This window comes from Ruditapes philippinarum, unplaced genomic scaffold (assembly GCF_026571515.1).
Source record: "Ruditapes philippinarum isolate M1 unplaced genomic scaffold, ASM2657151v2 ctg871_1_1_1_1, whole genome shotgun sequence".
Classification (NCBI taxonomy): domain Eukaryota; kingdom Metazoa; phylum Mollusca; class Bivalvia; order Venerida; family Veneridae; genus Ruditapes; species Ruditapes philippinarum.
In genome coordinates, this window is record NW_026862242.1 from 445,687 (window position 1) to 468,961 (window position 23,275).

The window sequence follows — 23,275 nt, forward strand, 5'->3', positions numbered from 1 at the left end:
TATATTTTTAAAACACTTTTTGTCTCGGTTTGTGTTGTGTTTATGGCATTGAAATGACACTTTTTAACATTTCAAAATAATTTTTAAATACTCATTTTAAACCATAAATACCATAATTAGTGCAAAATATATGAGAAAAAAATGAACAACTTAAAAAAAATCATAGCTACAAAAAATGTTGAAAATTACGGAACACATGAAGTGACATTTTCCACACTTTCTCCCGGAATTGATTCGTTATTACGAAATATTAATTTGTTATTTCGAAATATTAATTTGTTATTACGAAATATTAATTTGTTATTACGAAATATTTATTCTTTGGTAATATTTATAAACTAAGTTTATTGTTCAATATAAGTCAAGTTAACAAAAAATAAAAAGTGATTTTTTTCAATCTTAGTCTTATACGTTATACGTGCTAGTAAAACAGTACTGTATATACTGTTAATTGAGCCATTAGGCTTATAATCGCTATATTTGGTGGCCAATTTCATTAAAATCTGATCATATTGAATAATCATTTGATTTTGACAAGAATAATTAATTGCATCATATTGTATCATAGTTTTAATGACCTATTTTAGTATATTTAAGCGGCCATTTTGAATTGACCTTAAGAAGGTCAAGGTCAATTTTATTTTCTTGGTATCCACCCTAATCGTCTTCAGCATACCCAAATTAGGTTAAAACACTCAAGATATTACTTGTACTATAAAATGCCTCTAGCATTAATATTTTCTTAAAATCACTCCTGTCTAATTGTTTTAAGGGGTTTTAATGATTTGAATTATAAAAATGTTTATTGCTTTTTAAGAGTTTAACCTTTTGAATTAGAAAACTGTTCGTTGTTTTAAGGTGTTTTAATGTTTTGAATGAGACAAATGTTCATTGTTTTAAGCGGTTTATATGTTTTGAATTAGGAAAAATGTTCATTGTTTAAAGGGGTCTTAATTTCAAAAGTCTAATATTTTGTATTTATATCGTATTTATATCGTTTTACGCCGATTTTTACACATATTTCGGCGGTCAATTCACCTTACCGGCCTTCCTAAATGACGGACCAGAAATTACGGATTCCTCCGCAAGTGAACGACTACTTATCCCATATGGTTTCTGAATCAGCGGTGAGATTAGATTCAATGTCCTAGATCATCTGTCACGGAGGAATCCAATGCTTCTTCCACTGCGGGTATAAGATAAGGGGAGCGGTGGCCTAGTGGTTAAGGTGTCTGCCTCTCGAACCAGAGATCATGGGTTCGAGCCCTACTCGGGTCACGACCATGTTTCTTCATACGACACCAGTACTGGTTTGTTCCAGGAAGCGGCCTCGAAAGTGATTAATATAAGTTGCAAGACCTTGTTTCACAATCGAGCTTAAATAAATATGTTTAAACCAAGGTATAAGATATCTACTGTAAAGGCAAAATAGTCTTGGCACGTGCTATTGGACTAGATTCAAGGTGGTAATGAGTTAATGACTTGTAAACTAACATATTTCTATAAAAATAAAGATTGGCAGTGGGTTATCGGAAGATCTTAAAACATTGTTATTCCTTTTACATGTTTTAAAATTGTATCGATACAGCGACAGCTTGATGTTCTATGTAGATTTGTTTTAAATTGCATCATTTATATGTTTAAATCTCAATATTTCTTCAGATTTTGTATCTAAAATATTAAAATCAAATTCAGTTAAGATGACAATGATCTTTCGTTATTCGTGGTCATTCGGCGCTTATTTGTTTCTGTTTTGTTTTTATTACAAACGGAAAATGGCGAAATTTGCCATTTTTTACGAGCGTTTGATTTTTCGTTAGATAATGTAGCGTTTAGAACACAAGAAAATGAATATATACATGTATATTTATGTAGACACCATCTGCTAGTGAGTTTTAAAAAAGTAGAGAAGCATTTAAACAAAATCAATATAAATATTAGATTTGTTAATATAACAGACACAAAGAAAGTCTGTGTTTTATTTTTCCCATTTATACAAACATTTCATTTGCAACGACACTTATAAATCGTTATTCAGTGTCCTCTTGTTTCTGCAAATAAAGATAGAGAAATCAAATCATTCTTTGAAATATAATTTGACATATCTTAAGGGTATAAGGAAGCCGGAAGATAAATTTTATATTGACCATGAAAACGTTCCTAGGTCATTGACTTCCTTTTCAATCCTGTTTTATATCATGCTGTTGTACATAATTGTATATGTTTGAACTACTGTTTAAACCAAGCAAACGTCTGTTGGGAAAAGATCAAATCAATTTTATCAACTATAAACTAGATAAAAACTAAAGGCTTACTACTTGACCGGATGGATAAAGTTGCGGAGTTCAATGGATGCGAACCCATGTTACACTCTGCCTGACAAAATGTACGGCGGACAATTCTCAACATAGTCTCGGTGATGAAAGTTTTTGAGAAAAAAAATCAGAAAGTTGTTTTATTGTTTAAATGAAATACATCAAACAACATGTATAATTTTTCACACTTTTTGAAGGCTACTAAGCGTTTGTTATTACTGATTTTATGTCATATTTCTAAAGTATTTTATATCAATTTTAATCATTAATTATTCTCCTACTTAAATTTATTTGCAATACATATGTTTAAAAAGTCATTTCTATGCAGTTCAACGGACTCTCAGATAATATACATGCCAATATAAATAATACCTTCACAAATATAGAAATAGCTCGTATCGCAGTTGTCGTCATTAAAAGCAAACGCTTCCGGTATATGAAGGTCAGTTACTGCAGGAAACCAGGTCATATCCAGGCATTCTTCCCTGTTCAGGTAGTTATTTGGCTCACCTGGAGCCCAGACATAACTTGAGTCTACTTTGCGTCCATCGAACCAGAAATAATTACCGTCATTGTGTTTCTGGGCACCAAGCCAGTATCTCCGATTGTTGTTTTCTTTATCTACAATTTACATATCAGAGTAAAGTCCCTTGGCGGAAGTGACGTTAACGACCCACTATCAAAAACCGGACTGGGTGTATTTTACAATAAAAAAAGTGAATAGATTCTAAAAAAAATAATATAGTATAACGAAATACAATTCAACTTCAAAAATCCAAATACTCGTAGAACTATCTTATAATTTTAGATTAAGAAAGGTTGTGGTGTTTTTTTATTTAATATATCCGCATGTAAGGAAGATAAAATGTAATGTTGAAATATAAGACAGCTTTTGCGTTCCATACATACCATTGTAAGATAAATGTTGGAAGAAGTGTTCGGCATTCGCGTCTTTGAGCTGTAAAAGATCGGCTCCTTCCTTCTGACATTCTAGCCTGGCAGCCGACATCGAAAGTTGTTTGTTGTCGTAAACGTGGTAGCACGTGCTTTGTACAGCAGTATAAATATAGTGGCTATTTCGACACTGTGTTATTGCGGGCGTCCATTGTGATGTCATTGCGGGCGTCCACTGTGATGTCATTGCGTGCGTCACCCACGTGTTTGGCATATGATTCGGTCTATCTAAAACATTGTATTGAGACATTTAATCAACATGTTTTTTTTTACGTTTACAAATATCAAAATGTTTTTAATTTTCTTTTTGTATTAGGCATTTTAACTATGTTGGAAGATGATAAATGAGTCGTGTCATGACAAAACCAACGTAATGCGTTTGCGACCAGCATGGATCCAGACCAGCTTGCGCATCCGCGCAGTCTGATCAGAATCCATGCTGTTTGCTATCAGTTTCTCTACTTGTAATAGGGTTGGTAAGCGAACAGCATGGATCCTGATCAGACTGCGCGGATGCGCAGGCTGGTCTGGATCCATGCTGGTCGCAAACCCATTATGATGGTTTTGTCATGACACGGCTCAAATCTTATTGCTTTTCTAGCAGACGACATTTTGATGTATTGATGTGCACTACGCAAATACGTTCACTACCATAATTTATTCCCAAATATAAAGGAAATAAAATCAAAGCATATTTAATTGTTCATTGTGAAAATATTAATTTCTTGACTATTGAATTACATACGTTTTTTCTAGAATTGGAATTGTTTTTGTCATTATTTTTGTTTTAGAAATTAAAGAAGAAAGGCTTTAAAATATAGAGGCAATATTTGGTTGTTGTTTTTTTCTTCTTCTGTTTTACGCCGATTTTAACATATGTTTTGATCATATCGCAGCGAATATTTCAACTACCCGGGTTTCCTGGATAACTAACCAGTAATTGCCAATATTTCCGAAAGTTGCCTACTTCTTATCCCAAGTGATTTCTAACCATTAGTTTTAAAAGGCCATAAGACTCAATCATAACGCAAAAATTACGTCGCGCCCGAGATTCAAATCAGTGACCCTCAGATTACAACCCAATATCGGAGCACTACGCTAAATACCGTATTCCGCTATATACCGGACAAGGCGCTGGGATGATTCAATTGAAAGCTAAAATCTCGCCTTTTTACATTAAGTATGTCTTATTCATCTTTTCTCACCGATTTGAATACGATAATGAATGAAAAATGGAAACAAAATCGGCGAAAATAATTTATGAGGTATTTTCTACTGTGTTATCATGATTTCTGTGAGCGTCTAAATGTACTGCTCCATCACTGTAGGGCGTTAAATCCGATAACCATACTTATCGTCGGTGGGCTTCGAAAAGGCCTTATCTGCAAAAGTGCTACTTTTCAGGAGATGGAAAAAACCGTTTAGTTTTGGCATGGAAACACATACAGAAATGAAATTAACAGATAAAAATGAACATTTAATTTCATTTTAAATACATTTAATTTGGTTATGATAAACCCTACTGTTTCATAATAAATGCCCATACGTCCTTTTCACATGGCAAAAATTGCCAAATAGGGGTCTCAAATGGTCTTATAAGGCCCTTTCGCACACGTTAACATACTCTTGTTAGGTTCATAATGGCATTACGAGACACATTTACCAGTACTATTCATCAATGTTCCTAAAGAAATTCAAGGATTTTGGGAATAAAGTGTTATTATGTTTTAAGACGACAAGAAATATTAAAAAATGAAACAAAAAACTACAAACATTCCGAAACATAAAACCTTTTAATATGTAGTCAATTTGGCTTCACCAATAAAAGTATACTGCCCAAACAACCAATATTACCTTTTCTATTATTTACCATACAGATAAAAAACATCAATCCTAATACCAAGTTCTTAAGTTCTAAGAGCTTCATGCCTTCAGATAAGCAAAACATTTTAAAAATATGTAAAACAATTTGAAGGAAAGTATAATGATTTAAGTAAAAAGTTACATTTTTTTGGTCGATTAATTACTGTTTTACATTTTTATTACAAAATTTTATTGCATGACTAACACAGTAGGTGCTACCTTTTCATATTTTGTTCTCTATTTGATATGTAAAGTGCTGTTTGAACTTTGTTTCATTTTGTTATTGTTAACTTCACAGTATTTTAACATTTCAAAAACATTTCAAAATTTTAGTGAAAATAACCATGAATCTGGATATATACTGTCAATTAAAAACAAAACATTTCGTAAAATAAGCATTTAGCATTTTTCTCATCATAACTCTCTATATAATAAACAGTCATGTTATTAATATGCTGCTACATGACATACAAAAATGTATTAAGCAAACACTAGAAGTGTCACATCAAAAGCACCAAGTCATATTGTTCTAACAAGTATTTCCCTGTCTAATGGTTTCATACGATATCGTAAAGTTCTTCAAGAAATCATGCCTATTGTTATTTAACCTCATATAGGTAACTCGGGCGAGCAGTTTTAAAACATTGAGCATCCGTGGCCGTTGTTTTCAAAGCACTTTCCCTCACCACTATGGGTTCGAATCCTGACAGAGACTTTGGATTATTTCATGTGAGGAAGCTATCCAGATAGCTTAAGGAACGTCTGTGGTTCTATTTAGGTACCCGTTCGTGCCTGAAATAATGAACGGAATGGCAACTGAAGTCTTCTTCAATCAGTAAAGCTGGGACGTCACCATATATGACCTATACTGTGTCGGTGTGACGTAAAACCCAATCAAACAAACATAGTTAACAAGAGAATATATGAGTGTAATTTTAAGTTTCCGTTCAATTTGACTATAAACTACGCCCACCTCCATCTGAGCCTGGCCTTATTGTATAAGCTTCTGTGTTATATTTGCAAGTCTTTGCTAAGAATTTCCAAGTGTCACTTTTTGGTATTGGTAGCAACACCTGTAAATCTATATCACTATTTCTTTTACTTTATTGTCTTCAGTCAAGATGTTCTCCAAGAATTTTTTTAAAGAAAACCATGATACGTTTTGCCTTGTTCACATAATGTTCCGGTTTCTCTTTTTCAAATGAGTTTACAGTAGATTGACGACCTTGGCCATTTACTGGACTTTGAAAGAAGAAAAAGTGTAGTCAAATGACCTTCTCAGTCGCATTTAGACTGAAGTCAAACAGACACGTAAGATAAAACCGCAAGCCCTTTCCCTACGGTTTAAGCCACACGAGATCACTGAAGTCTTTCAAAAATAGGATTTCTGGCAGAAGTTGTTCTCATCTTTTGTAAATAGATTACGTGTTATTGTCATCACTTTGCAGTTGTTACAAATCAAATAGTCCAATAATTCAAAATTGAAATATTGAACATTTATCAAGATAGTGGTCATCAGACACCTGTAATAACGTGAAATGGTAGAAAACAATTTAATGATTATAAAATGAACGTAGCAACCATCTAACATAACATCCCAGTTAAGTCTGATGATTATCAGTACGTGCCTGGTCTTTAAATAACTCTTAATTATAATCTTAATGAGAATCCTTACAAAACAAATAATTGCAAATCTATGTGGTATTAAGACAATTAAATATTTATTTATTTATTTATTTATTTAAATTTACAAGTAGTTGCATATTTATTTATGTAAATATTACCTTTTTTAAAGAACACTATATGTTATTTCTCCGAGAAAATAAATGTCTACCAGTCTTGGGTGTGATTGTGAATCTTTAAACATGCTGAAAATATAAATAAAAGTGATGTATGAAAATAAGGAACATAAATATTGTCTTACAAAATATATAAGAAAATGCCTTATAAGACAAACCTTACCAAAAAATTAGCATGCGAAAATGCCCTATTATTTATAAAAGTTATTTTAACAGCTTTAATGTAGCTCAGATTTATCAGTTTGATACATTTTGGTGTAAAGAATGAAACTAAAATCTAAGGTTTAAGAAAAACAAGTTAAAAATAGTTTTCTTAGCATAAAATTTAACCTAGCTGACAAGCGTTGTATGTGAAATCCCCATTGCCCAATGTATTGATGATTTTATTTATCATATAACTACATACTATACGAAACACATCATTATTTCCACTGTCAAAAAGAAAAAGCATACCTGATCTTTGAAACTTTCATAAGAAAAGCCCAGTTTTCTCCGTTTTTACTTTCTAATTTCACTCCTAAAAATTATCGGGCATTTTCGCGGAACAAATTTTTCATCCAAAAATTATACGTCTTTTTCTCACATGGCAATAAACTCACTTTCCGATTGGCTATCTAAACGGGTGTTTTCGCACAATCCGCGCCTCGGTTTGTTTGTCAAGAAAATGACCTAAAACGATTTTCGCAAAAATTGAGATAGGGCCTTTTCGAAGCCCACCGACGTTATCCTCTTTTAGTGTACTGATACCTTCACAAATATAAAAATAGTTCATGTCACAGTTATCGTCATTGAGTGCAAACGCTTCCGGTATATTAAAGCCAGGGTTGGCAGCAAACCAGGTCAAATCCAAACATTCTTCCTTGTTTAGGTAGTTGTTGGGTTCCCCGGGAGCCCATTCGTAACTCGAATCTACTGACGTCCGTCGAGCCAGTAAAAGTTACCGTCAGTGTGCTTATGTGCACCCAACCAGTATCGTCGGTTGTTATTTTCTTTATCTGTAGAATTTGGAATAAATACTTATATTAATATAAATCCTCAATCAAATCAACACTTCTCGGGGCCTCTCCGTCAAACTTCAGATAAGGACTATGCTTATTGACGAGGTGTTCCGAATGTTTTATTAACCTGTTGTCAAAGCCAAAAATATTTTTCTTCCTTGGCGGAAGTGATGTATGCATCAGAACATACCAAAATTATCCGTTCAAATTGCTTTTAGGACATATGCCGATTATTCTCTTACTCTAAACTACTGTTTGTTAAAATTCTTTGTTTTATTTAATATATATCACAATAGATTTGGTTCTACACCTGTGAAATTTTGAAGTAATATGAGCGAAAGTGGTTTAAGGATACATGGACATATTCTGAAGTTTCTTCCCCTACTTTCCGTAGTAAATGTAAAGACGGGGAACCAGGCTAGCATGGACCCGCCTCTTTGCTGATGCCTACATGCCCATTTTTTCTCGCAGAATTTTTTTCTGTCAATTATTTTCATAAAACATTACAGAATGATACAGATGTTTTTAGTTTTGGGAGGAAATATTATGTATTTTCTGCGTTCATTAAATACTATGTAATCGCCATTATATTCCTTTAATTGGAAGAATGATTATAAATACCACTGAAAATTAGACAGTCGTTGCGTGCTATACATACCATTAAAAGTTAAATGTTGAAAGAAGTGTTCAGCATTTGAATCTTTTAGTTGTAACAGATCGGCTCCTTCTTTCTGACATTCCTGCCTGGCAGCCGACATCGATAACTGTTTGTTGTCGTACACGTGGTAGCACGTGCCTTGCATTGCCGCGTAGATGTAGTGGCTATGTCGACATACGGGCGTCGCCGTGGTGGTTGGCACTGAATAATTGTACAAGCTTTTATTTTATGTTAACATTTTTTTAGATATTCAAACAAAAAACAACACATATGGTTCCTTGCACTTCATGTTCCGTTACATTTCATGTATATACAGAGAATAAAAGTGCCGTTATCCATTGCACGTGCGTAATATAAAGAAAGACGCGGTAAAAGAAAACATGGGAAGTCATGTGATACAATTTATTGCAAGGTTTAAATTATCAAACTAAAATTTTATGTAGATCTAAAATAGCTACATTTATTTTTTCTAAATAGCTTAAGTTTAACAATACAGACGCGAGACGTGCGGGGAATCTTCAATCACAAACGTTCATCCGCATCCTGGGCCCGACAACTCATTTTCACATGCATCACTTGATACATCATTTGATATTTCACATAACTTGTCCATTCTACATTACAATGTCCAGAGTCTTTTACCCAAAATTGACATTATCAAGACAGAGTTCGATTCTTTTGACATATTAGCATTTAGCGAAACATGGTTACATTCATCGGTTAGCACAAGTGCACTACTATTAAATAATTTTCATATTCCCGAGCGCAGAGACAGAGGACATGACAAATATGGTGGTGTTATATTATACGTCAACGAAAATTTAGCTTATGTTCGAAGGCATGACTTAGAATTCTTAGATATTGAATGTATTTGGATTGAACTTATTCTAAAGCGGAACCTTAAAATGCTTATTGGACTCTTCTACCGCCCACCAAACTCTGATGCCCAATATGACCTTAAAATTGAACAATCTTTTGACCTTGCACTTAATTCTGGTATTCAAAACATTACAATTGTTGGCGACTTTAACCTCAATCCTGCCATACCCGCATCCAAGCGAAAACTTTTACACCTTTGTAACCAATTTGGGCTTGCTCAATGTATCAATGATCCAACTCACTTCACTGAAACGTCTTCATCCGTCATAGATCTTATTCTTTTAAAAAACATACGTAGTTTGGTACTTAGTGGCGTTGGTGAACCAGTTTTCGATCAGCAAATTCGTTATCATTGTCCCACTTTTGCACTTTTTAAATTTACTAAACCAAAATGTCAGACTCACTCCCGTCAAATATGGCTGTACGACCGAGGAGATTATAATGCATTGAGATACTCTTTAGAACAATTTGATTGGCAGACCATTCGTAACACTGATATTGACCAATGGGTCTCTGCATTTACATCTACCATATTTAAATTTTGTAACCAATATATTCCTAATAGGTTAATCACCATCAGACCCACAGAACCACAGTGGATATCAGGTGAAATTAAACGACTTATACGCAAACGCAAGCGTCTTTTCAAACAAGCTAAGCTCCATAATCGAACTTCGGACTGGTCGAAATTCCGCCAACTTAGAAATAAAATAGTTTCCCTTATTAGAGATGCTAAATCAGAATATACAGCCAAATTAACCCAGACTCTCACTAATAAAACATCTAATAAATCATGGTGGGCCACAGTTAAAATTTTTATCTCCCCTAATAGTCAAATAAGATCTATTCCTCCACTGCTCAATGACTCAAATATTCTATATGACAACGTGGAAAAGGCGGACGCCTTCAATCGTTTCTTCGATCAACAAACATTTCTTGACGAACCTGATTGGCAACCCATTCCACCAATTTATTCTTTCTCCTCAACTCTATCATCACTTCACTTTGAACCATCTGATATCGAACCATTATTACGAACACTACCACTTGGGAAAGCAGTTGGTCCTGATTTAATAAACAATCGCGTTTTAAAAGAAATATCGTCTCAATTAGCTGTTCCTTTATCAGATATTTTCAATTATTCTCTGTCTATCGGTACTTTTCCTACTCAATGGAAGGTTGCAAACGTATGTCCAGTTCATAAAAAGAATGAGACCAATGTAATTAGTAATTATAGACCAATTTCACTTCTCTGTTCCCTAAGCAAAGTTTTAGAAAAAGCTGTTTACAAACACGTATATAATCATCTAATTAGCAACAACATTTTAACAGAATATCAGTCTGGTTTCCGCCAAGGCGACTCAACTATAAACCAACTATCAGTAATTTATAATTCTTTCTGTGAAGCAATAGACAATGGAAAGGAAATTAGAATTGTATTTTGTGATATAAGCAAAGCTTTTGATCGGGTATGGCACAAAGGACTCATAACTAAATTGTCATCTGCTGGAATTCGTGGAGATTTACTTCTTTGGTTTCAAAGCTACTTATTCAATAGGCAGCAAAGAGTCACTGTCCAGGGATCATCATCTTCTCTTCTTTACGTCAAGGCTGGTGTTCCTCAAGGATCCATTCTCGGTCCACTGCTTTTCCTTATATTTATAAACGACATTGTAATAGATATCGACGCCAACATCAGACTTTTTGCAGATGACACAAGTTTATCCCTTATCGTTAATACACCCGAAATAACAGCAAATGTACTAAACTCTGATTTACAAAAGATTAACCAATGGTCTAAAGAATGGCTGGTTTCGTTTAATCCAGCAAAGACCATATGTATGACTATATCTCGGAAAGCTATCAAAACACAACATCCTCCCCTACTTCTGCAAAACCAAGTCATTTCTGAAGCTTCTTCTCACAAACATTTAGGAGTTGTTCTATCAAACGATTGTTCATGGTCAAATCATCTAGAATATATTAAAAACAAAGCTTGGACAAGGATCAATATTCTCCGTAGTCTAAAATTTACACTCGACAGAAATACATTAGAAACATTATATTTGACATTTATCCGTCCATTATTAGAGTATGGAGATATACTTTTTTGATAATTGTTCAGCTAGCGAAAAGCATGAATTAGATATGATTCAAAACGAGGCTGCCAGAATAGTCACAGGTGCTACTAAACTTTTGTTCTCTTGAAAAACTTTATGACGACCTAGGATGGGAATCATTATCAACTCGACGTAGTAATCACAAACTGGTCTTTATTTACAAAATTCGAAATAGTTTATGTCCCACTTACTTAAACACTCTAATCCCAACACGTCAAAACGAAAGATACACCTTCAGAAACTCCTCTGATATTCCTCCTATCTATTGTCGAACATCCTTTTATCAAAACTCTCTCATCCCGTCTAGCATCCGTTCCTGGAACACGCTCCCTCAGAATACAAAATCATCAGAATCTTTACAACAATTCAAGCGACTTCTTTCAAACCCACACAAACCTCCTAATTATTTTAACACAGGGCCTCGCAAACTTCAAATCCTGCATACTCGCTTAAGACTTGGCTGTAGTTCCTTAAATGATGATCTTTTCCGAAAAAATATTTCCGAATCAAACACATGCGCCTGTGGTCAAACAGAATCAGTGTGTCATTTTCTTCTAAACTGTCCTTTGTATCAACATATGCGAGATATTCTCTATAGGAACATCATACAACTGATCATAACTCACACTCTGCTATTGCATGGTTCAAATTCCCTTTCAAACAACCAAAACGTAGAGCTTTTCAAGTCTGTATACCTTTATATTGATTCTACGAAACGATTTATATAATGTCTGACTGCTACTACTATGCTGCTTATATTCTTTTCTTGTCCTTATCTTTATTTGTTTAATGTCCTTTTTGTGTTTTTTTCTTTAGTTGTTTTCTGTAGTTTTTTACTTAATTTTTGTCAAAACTTACTAAAATCTTGTCCTTACCATTAACATTTCATTTTTCTTTTTCAATCTAGCATTATCAAATGTGTTTTTTTTTTTTGGTAACTTGTTAATTACAACCACCACAGACATTGAAGATTGTTATTGTTAGATAATGGCTTCTATAAGCTTCTGCTTTCGGCCAAAATCTATAATTATTGTTATGTTGTTATTTACACATGTACAAATATTCTAAATAAAATATGTTTAAACCAATCACAAACGGGCTTTTCCGTCACACTTAGTCAGTCGGATATGAGAAATACGCGACGTGTTCCGGATGGAATGTTTTTATTACTATGAAACGATGTACATGTATCGTAAGAATGTATTTATTTGTAATGACAATGCTATTGATAAAAATAATAATAGATTAATTAAATGTCGACGAATAAGGGTAATCTGTGGCAATGTTCAGCAGATTTTCTGTCTTGCATCAAAAGATAAAGCGAACATGTTTATAAATAGCAAAAAAAACTATTACTTACTAGTTGAAGTAGAATGTTGCCCGGAAGTGATTGTAATCGTCTGCGTGGATTCCACCGTGACAGCGTGTTTGGTTGGTGATAGAACATTGTTTTCCAGCAATGAGCAGTTGCTATAGAGTACAAGGTACCGTTTTGTTGTGGCTTTTTTTCATTTTCATTTTATTGATTATAACATTGTATTTAATATTTACAGTAAAGATAGTCACGATGATCCGATGATAAAAAGGTTCCACAAATGTCTTGATTTCAAACAGGGACTTTCAAATTGATTAAAATATAATTTCTATTTGAAAGACCACGTCAAGAGAGCCAGTAGCAAGTAGCAATGCTTAAACTGTGATATTAAAGGTTCTAGACCATTTGCGGAAAACGGACATTTGCCCCCCCCCCCCCCACTAGACCTTTTGCGGAAAACGGACATTTTCTCCCCAACCTCGGACAATGTCCCCCTTGCTGCTGTTCGCTTCTGTCAGACTGATATTGATTGAACTAGACAATATAAATTCAGCCAATTTAGCGTTAAATTTTGTCCATAGACACCTTCAGTGAGAACTCGGAACTGAAGCATATCAGAAACAACATCAGATCTAGATAAATACCTTTAACGTATGAATTCGTTCCCTTATTTGAGACTGTTGTAATCAAATAATGTTGTAGCAAATAAAAGCTGTCCCGTAGAACTACTTTCTGTAGCGGTTTAACATAAAATTCATCTGTTTCTACTTGTGTGCGCTCGTGAATAGAAAAAAGATGCATGTTGAACCCGATAGCCGATTAAAAATACTTATTTTATGCTTTTCAGTGGATTACTGATTTATCCGTGAAAATTAAATTTGATAATTTCACAGTGAAAATTATCAAAATATAATTTCACTCTTTTCAATGACGAAACTACTTTTTTAAGATTTTCCCCATGAAGTACCTCAATTTTATTTTTGCTGACAATTCTGACAATGTCCGGCTGTTTAAAGAAAAAGCAAAGCTGAAATTGATAAATAACTAAAATGTTAAAAGTAATAAAAAGAAGAAAACTTACTTCTACTCATTCAAATTCCAATCACCAAATTTCGTCTCTAATTTTTTTTATTTCATTTTTACAGTCTGAAAAATACATTCCTTCCCCATGAAAAACTGCTCTTGATGACATTTGGGCATATTAAAGTATCCTACGAGCAATAACTGCCATATGCTTTATGAAAAATTAAAAAGCATTGACAGCCTTCACTCGAAGAATAAGTAAAACATCCCAGCGTTCTTGAGCAAGCTTCCAAGTTTTCCATTTTCCTAGCTCCTTTTCTGAATGTTTTCACATCTGTAAACACTTATTTTTTGTCTGTTACAATCCTCAAATAAGTTTTATTTCTTTTAAAAAGGTGTATGACTAAGAAATCCAAATTATATCCCTCTGAATCTTACACAATTATTTTTCTCCCATGAAATACACAACTTTAAAAAATGGCTGCCGTTTACATTTTACAAAGCCAGGTCTAATATAAATTCGCAGTAAGTAACAGAAATATGGATGGATGGTTCGACTTTTCTCCTACAAGAATTGTTTGTTTTTATTATTAAAACAAGCGATCATTCATATTTTTTTAATAAAATGAATAAATATCACCGTCATTTAACGTTGATTGGCGGACTTATTTTTCAGCTCAAGACTTCTTGTTTTTAGTGAGAAATTCCGACTAAATGGGGCTCTCAATGGGGGAAACAGATTTTAATATTAACTTAAAATCATGGAAATTTCGTTTTTAAGCATAAAATAAAAAGAAAATTTGTCTGTTTGTTGTGTAAGATGTAATTTTATTCCATCTCGTGAACTTTAAAAACAGTATTCTCACTCGTGGCTACGCCACTCGTGAGAATACTGTTTTTAAAGCCCACTCGATGAAATAAAATTTCATCTTACACACAAACAAACAAATATCCTCTATTTCTACATGAATTGATGCATGCAAATTAAAAGAAATTACCTGTTACAGAAATCTGTCCCACAACAACCCGAACATCCAGTCGCCAGTGATCTTTTTCCAACAATTGTACCCACACCAATTAAATCAAATGCACACTTAAAAATAGAGTAAAATAAAGTAATTATAACAACGCTCGATGTGTGGGGAAAAGCGGGAAAAAATCAGCCAATTAGTGTTTTTGTTTTAGTAACAATATGGTTACGGAAATAATAACACTGTTTGAGCAATGTTCAGCAGAAATGTTAAAGGACGTTAACGAAGGAGAAAAATCAACAAAATGATGTGTTACACCAGCCTACGTATTTTATTTAATTCATAACGAACTGACTTTGTGTGAATGAGAAATTAAAAAACAAAACAAAAAAACTATGCCAATGTTTGTTCTCCACCATTGCAAGTCAGCAGAATATGCTAGTCTACAGATTGGCGATTTCAAGGCCGCGTCATTTCCATAAAACATCTCTCGGTAGCTTTTATCAAGTTACCCCGTACTTTATCCTACTGTTGTTATATTTTCGATCCTTCGAAATAAATTCTATTCAAAGGATTAAACTATGGAAAGCTATGAAAAGCCATGGCTGTCTTATATTGTTCTTTTTCAATTTATTTAACCATTTGGATAATATATAAGTTCACTTCGACTATACTCCTTGTTATTTAACCAGAATCCATTATATTAATCCACAGTTACAATATATGAAACCATACACTCAGTGTATGAAACAGAGGTAGCAATATATAAGTTGATTTTCTCAATATATGATTCCAGTTCTTCAATATATTGTACCAAAGTAGCCATGTATGGAATCAGATATTCTCATATGAAACCGAATTATCAATATATTAATTCATTTTACAATATATGAAACCAATTTATCATTGTGTGAAACCAAAATAGAAATATATAAGTTGGTTATCACATTATATGATACCAATTCTTCAATAAATGTTACCAAAATAGCCATATATAGAACCAGATACCCTTATTTGTCAACTTATATATTGCTACTTCGGTTCCATACATTCTAAAATGAATTAATATAAGATTCAAGATTTTATTCCAAATACATGTGGGTATTATACCCATGAGCACACAGCATATATACAAACAAACATACATACATACAGAAACATAATATCAAGGTCATTAAACATATATAACATATATTTAACATTTACTGTATATTTGAGACATAAGTTTGCTTTAATATGAACAGAATAATCATATTACAGCAAGGTTTAAATGAAGCATAAGTTTTACATAATGATATCAATTAAGTAACATTACATTTACCTTCCTAGGTACTATAATTTACGAATATTCAACATTTGTTCTTAATTCAAACATTTTAAAGATAAACATTGATAATTTTCTTATAACATTTTCATTTTGAGATGTTAACAATTCAATAAATTTTGGTATATTTGGCTTTTTCCAATAATATTTATCTATAAGCTGTTTTCTCAAAACATTGTATTGTGGACATTCTAATAATACATGAAATTCATCTTCTAGTTTTAAGCAAATATTACATTTTCTTTCATTATAAGGAATTGCTTCAGGTTTATGCCATCTACCAGTTTCAACTTTTAATCTATGCGAATAAGTCCTGAAACGTGATAAAGATTTCCTAAATTTTTCAATATTAACCATTGACAGATATGATTTAAAGCCAAAATCACAAAATAATACATAACTTCTTGCTCTTGATGAATCTCTTAAAGTTGCATACCAATTTTGTATAAATGTATCTGTTAATCTTTGTTTTACTATTGCTAAAAAAAATTTTATATCACCAACGCCCTGATTAATCCATGCTTCATTGAAACCTAAAGATTGTAACAAAATCATAACAGACTTAGCCCAGGACATTGAATTTGGTAAAAGTTATATATTGATTATTCAGTTCCATATAAGGACATTTGGTTCAATACATGGTTACTTTAGTACCATATATCGAAGAATTGGTACCATATAATGTGAAATCAGCTTATATGTTGATACTTTGGTTTCATACATTGACGACTTGACATTATATATTAAAAATTAATTAATATATTCATAATTCGGATTCATATATAAGGATATCTGGTTCCATATATGGCTACTTTGGTACCATATATTGAAGAATCGGTATCATAAATTGATAAAATCAACTTATATATACGTGAAGCTACATTGATTTCACACACGAACGGCAAGGTATCATATATTGCACTTTGGGTTTATATAATGGTTTCCGGTTTAATAAGAAGGTGTTTTCAATATATATATTGTCGGAGTGAACTTATGTATTATCCACATGGTCAAATTAATTGAAAAAGAATAATATAAGACAGCCATGGCTTTTCATATTAAACTATGATGACGTAGGTGTTGGAAGGAACGTAGATAACCTTTCACGGTTCACATCTCTTATAAATGTGATCAATAAAATGGTCCGGGTTTTACACCTTTTGTTTTAGTTTTCGATGCTCCCGGTTTTTTTGTGTGAAGAAAACTGCTTCAGACCGTTGCAAAGCTTTTCTTAAGCGGTGCCTTATCCTTTCTCATGTTTTGTTTGTTTCATTTTACGCCTTTTCCCAACAGTATTTCAGTCATATGGGCGGGTAGTTTCCTAACCATCGTTCCTCATGTTGCCAATGGTGTTTGCTTGTGAGCGTTTTATGGTAGGTACTTCTTGTGTTTTATGTGCCTTGGTAGTTTTACTATCACACAAGAATGTTAAATGTTATAAATACATCAAAACTATTTACTTTGAACGCCTAAGTTAAAACGACAATAATGCCGTTATGATGTAAACGTTTATTAGTTTACGTTATAATTCATTACGTCATTGACGTTGGTAAATCTTAAACGGAACTTCTGTAGAGAGAAGCCTATATCATCCACAGCAGTTGTCGCCGTAACGTAACGGTATCCATTTATATGTTACAACAAGACGCGCAAAGTTAGCTGTTAACTTAATCACAGTAGGGAACGTGTTACAATACTGCGCTTTTCGATTTCAGTATCGAATTTTCAAATTATTTGCGGGAAGACAGGTAGGTGAATTATATTTCGGTCAAAACTATAAGTAGTTTAGTTTCTTAAAGATGTTTTGTGCTTCGCTTTTAAGGAATTAGATCCGACATCTAGTAATGCATTTTCTCAGACCCTGAACCGCAATATCATCCCTATAATGGCTAATGAATATACAGATTTGACAGTTTAAAATTCGAATTAAGAAACCGACGCATTTTCTCCCATTCTGACACTATTTAAGCCTGCCTACAAAAATTAAGGACGTTCGCTCGTTTCTTATATATAATGCAAGAAGGGAAGTCCGAAGTCTCACTTCAACTGTGAACAGTAAAAATTGGACACTCACAATGTCATCTTTACATTGTCGGACTAACACATCCACCCATCCCGGCCAAAACCCAAAGACCCTCACTGAAAAGAATTCTTACCGAACTTGTACATCCAGATTTATACAGAACATTACCTCCAATGCCACTGACTTGTTGAATAAAACATTTCTAAAAAATAGAAGACAAATAATTTTCGCTAAGAACTATTACATTTAAGAATGCGATTATTTTTTCCTTAGAAAATTTATTATAATATTTTATTGTAAAAGATTTTTTAAAAAAAACATCTTCCATGCCCCTTTTAGGTTACCATATAAATTGATAAATTGACAATTGAGGCTTGTTATTTGAGTGTGTTTGATTTATAATATAACGATTTATAGATTTTATATGAGCACCGTTTCGCTAGGTTAATGCATGGTACGAGACCATCAAATGTTAAATATGTTAAACATTTCAAATATATAAATTGTGGTATAAACCTCGTCCCTGCCACAAGTTGTAACTTTATCACAGTGCCACGGAGAGACGCTCCCTTTTGGACAGGCGAAGCATGAAGGTCCAGTCTGGTTTGTTGATAGGCCTGATATGTAAACATAATTACCGTGTTGAGTTTTTATTAATATAATGTTATTTGGGTTGTTTTTCTGTATATCATACATTTTAATATGTTCAAAAATTATGTTCCAAAACTGTAATAAGTTAAACCCAAAAATATACCTTGATAATCATAATATTGAAGTCAAATGTAGAAAAGATCATTCAATTATCTTCCAACACTAATCTTGGCTCTTATCAAATTTCGTATACTTTAAATGGATATGCAATTTCGAAAGGGCACTCGACATGACAGTAAGAACAGCGACACATTTGTATGAAATTCTATCGAAACTGCGCAAAAGAATGAGAAACTCTTGTAGACAAAGATAATTTGAAAGAGCAGAAAACCAATGGGTAGTTCGTATATGACACTTTCTCCACTACAATAAAACGACCGGTGTACCGATGGTTGAAACTTTCAAAACATTTCTATTCTTTGAGTTGTGTTTTACGGAAATAAGTAGCTCTGCTTCAAAGCACTATAGTTATGGCTTTACCTTTGGTTCCACAGCCTCGATCATTGCAAAATTCACCATCACAACACTCCAGACACGTGATTATGTCCCCTTTCTCATCTGCTTGAACGTCGTCTGCTTGACCGTCGTCTGCATGATCGGTTAGTGAATCTCTCGCGTTGCAAATCTTGTAAATCAAAATCATAGAGCACTACATGAAACATAAGTTTGTTTGTTTGTGTGTTTGTCTGTTTTGGTTTACCGTCATACCGACACAGTCTTGGTCATATGGCGACATCCTTGCTTTACTGGTGGAGGAAGACCTCAGGTGCCCTTCCCATTATTTCTGCGCTGAGGGGCAAAACTTAAGTAAACATTTGTTAGAGTAGCGATTATTAAATAACACAAGTCTTTTACACTTTTGTCAATATATAGAGTTATAATCATTCCGTTACGGTGTAAAATATAATGTATTTTTCTTCATATCTGCACATTTATGCAAAAAGCATTCGAAATATTGATCCCTAACATTTGAGGAAATGAGTCAAGTTTCTTAATTATGTTTGTCACCAAACAAGCAGGCTAATTTGTAGGACGCGCAAAAATAGTAGAGGCAATGCTATGCTCGCAGTTCGGGTCATGTAACGGGGATTTTATTATCAGACTGTCTCAACACTGCGAGACGGGACCTTAATCAAAAGTTTCAGAATCCAGGTCAAGTCCCCGTTATGCCACGCGGCTGGGGTTATTCCCTGCGGTCTGGAGACCGCAGGGTATTGGTACGCGTTTAACTTTTGAGGCATGGAGGAGCACGTGACCTGTTTTCGGTACATGGAGGAGCATGTGATTTGTACACCGTACATGATTGGTTAATTGAACTTTTCCAAAACCTGGCTAAATACCGTTGCCGGTACGTTAAGGATTTACATCTAGGGAATTAGTCAGAATTACACCTAATTAAGAACAAAAAAACTTTCGTGATATTTCTAATTTGCTATAAATATTTTACCGTTTAAGGTGGAAAAACTTGAATGATGTGTTTAATGTATCTATCTCCAATTCTACAAGCAATAAATTGTTTATACTGAAAATCTACAAATAAAAGTATTCGTAGTGGCATCTGCCATAATCAATAAAGATATTTTCTGCGTAAACTTGTGTGTTTACTTTTGTTTTGCTCGGAATTATTCATAAAATGGTAGCCCAACAAATTGTGCGCTTTAGGGCTTATTTATATAGATGATGGTCGCCCTTCGCGACAGACAGACAGACAGACAGACAGACATATATGAAAAACCAGATTATAAAATCGGTCTGTCTTGCCGTCGAAATATTGAGACTAATAAAATGGTAGACCTATTTAATCATTTTCTTAAAAAGAAATTATTGTTTTATCTTCGACCTTCTCCGGTCATCAACGGTCACCAGTTTCCAAAGACCTTCTTCTATATTGATCAATTATTGTCAACTATATTCCTGATACAAAATTTTATTTATCCCCCCGCCCCAAATAATATTGAAAATAGTTAAATGAAATATCTTTATATAATTAAAAATTTTCCCCGCAGGAAACCATTTTACTTGTACATTACTGTTGCGTTATTCAATGTTAATTAAGATGTAAACTTGTTACCAATTGGTCAATGCAGCCGGTGTCATAGTACACAAATCCACTGTCGGAAACAATCTGCTTCGAATAACAAACCTATAAATGGTATATTTCAGTGTATTATTAAGCAATAAAAACAAATGTTCTGACGTCAACTAAATAAATTATAGCCTCGACACGAGGCCTCACTTTTTGTTTCCGAAAGTTGGTTATTACATGTATCATTATTGAAAAAAATTATTTTGGCGTTTTACTTTTTTCCTTATTTCTCTATTATTAACATAAAATTATCATGTTGCCAAAAAAGTAAAAAAAAAAAAGAAAAAATAACATGTGTGGGTTTTATATACCTGATGTGGTCCACACTGTTTTATGTGATCGCACTCATGAAGATACGGCATCCGTAAACAGTCGAAACAACGAGGGCCGTTCGCCGCTGAAAGATTGAGAAAAACAAATCAAATTGCCTGACGTATGCTAATTCTTATATTATATCAAATTTTGGATGTGGAAATTGATAACTGTATAAATGTTTAGGTACACGTCAGGGACTAACATTTGTAATTCGACTTATGCTTTCGTTTAAACTAAAACAAACTAGAAAATCGTCTTATAACATAGCGCCCTTGGCCGACTGGTTAAGGTTGTTGACTTTAAACCACTTGCCCCTCACCGCAAGTCAAATCACGCTAGAGTTACGCTTCTTTCATGTGACGAAGCTATCCAGCTAGGTTACGGAATGCCGGTAATGGAGGTCTTCCTTCACCAATAAAGCTGGCAAGTCGCTATATAGCCTATACTGTGTTGGTGCGACGTAAACCCTTAACACATACAAAGTCCAAAAATCAGTCTGACAATGTTTATACATTTATGTTTGGCTCTTAAAAATACTCAGTCAGAGGTTTATGTGATATGAGATTGGAGAATTGGAGTCTCGTTCGTATCTGTAACATTAATATACTAAAATTATAACATTTTTTTGTGAATGAAATATGTAAGTTCCGCTGTTAAAATGAAACAGATAACTATTTATTTTTTGTCAATGAATATGCAAATTCCACTGCTAAAATGACCATTTACCTGACGGATATATAAAAAGTCCCGTACATAGAATTAATATGACATATTTCATGCCGTATACATTAGAATCCAACATGTTAAACGTTTAAAAATTTATAAATTCTATTTTTAGATTACAATACTTTGTTATCATATGTAGAAATCGGGCCAAATGTATATGAGACCAATACAGTACTAAACGGACATTTCTTGTAGATAACGTCAAAGGTTAAACAAGAGCACCGCTAGGCGGAGCATTATATGCCCGAAAGTGTTTTGTTTTTAGTAAGGATGAAGCATTTGTAAGACATGGGAATTAAATAAATTAAATAAAGTATAATCTCCTTCAAATAGCAATCCTCCTATGAAGATTGAATATTGTGGGCCAAATGGAACTGAAGTTATGCTCCGGAAACTGTTTTCAGTTTTAAGGTTATAGTGACCTTGAACTTTGACCTTGTGACCCCAAAATCGATAGGGGTCTTCTACCCAATATGGACAATCATCCCATGAAGTTTGAACACTCTGGGCCAAATGGAACTTTAGTGAGGGTATGGAAACTGTTTTCAATTTTAAAGTAATAATGACCTTGACCTTTGACATTGTGACCCCAAAATCAATAGGGGTCTTCTACCCAATATTGTCAATCATAGCTGTTGGGAAAATAACAAATGAACACTTAAAAGAATTTCAAATTGATAATGTTACAATAAAATGTGAAGATTGTGTTAAACTGCTAGGGGTAGACATAGATTTTTTACTTAACTTTGATATACAGGTCACCAGAATGTGTAAAAAAGCTGCCAATCAATTAAATGTGCTCTTAAGAATTAGGAAATTTTTAAATTCAGAATGTCTTCTTCTTATTTACAAATCTTTTATCAGATCTAATTTTAACTACTGTCCCCTTGTCTGGCATTTTTGCTCCAAAACAAACACAGAAAAACTTGAAAAACTCCAGCATAGAGCTCTAAAAATAGTATTTAATGATTTTAATTCTTCATATGACACATTATTAAAAAAAAGTTAATATGCCTACTTTACATTTGTCAAGAATTAAAATAATAGCCAAAGAAGTGTTTAAATGCCTGTACGGAAAATCACCACCATATATAAATGATTTAATTCAATTTAAAAATTCCAATTATTCTTTTAGGTATCAAAAAAGTGTAAATGTCCCAAGGGTCAAAACAGTAACATACGGTAAGAATTCTTTTAAGTTTGAAGGTGCCCAGATATGGAACAGTCTCCCTAATGACATCCGCAAGGTTGAAAA

The 23,275-nt window shown here is 33.4% G+C and overlaps 1 protein-coding gene across 2 annotated transcripts; it reads right to left on the bottom strand.

The window, feature by feature from the left end:
- Positions 1-1,752: 1,752 nt before the first annotated feature.
- LOC132718403 (uncharacterized) lies at positions 1,753-22,170 on the bottom strand. Of its 2 annotated transcripts, XM_060702099.1 has the most exons (13): positions 22,021-22,170; positions 21,291-21,376; positions 20,965-21,036; positions 19,374-19,518; positions 18,759-18,859; positions 18,376-18,444; positions 14,923-15,017; positions 12,947-13,056; positions 8,588-8,788; positions 7,679-7,926; positions 3,225-3,497; positions 2,688-2,936; positions 1,966-2,051 (listed from the first exon to the last, which is right to left on the bottom strand). In XM_060702099.1, the coding sequence occupies exons 1-10, from the start codon at positions 22,094-22,096 to the stop codon at positions 7,841-7,843; spliced, it is 1,041 nt and encodes a 346-aa protein (XP_060558082.1). In that variant the 5' UTR covers positions 22,097-22,170; the 3' UTR covers positions 1,966-2,051; positions 2,688-2,936; positions 3,225-3,497; positions 7,679-7,840. The 2 variants fall into 2 exon arrangements, with proteins under 2 accessions (XP_060558081.1, XP_060558082.1); XM_060702098.1 differs by having other exon boundaries at positions 1,753-2,936.
- Positions 22,171-23,275: the final 1,105 nt, after the last annotated feature.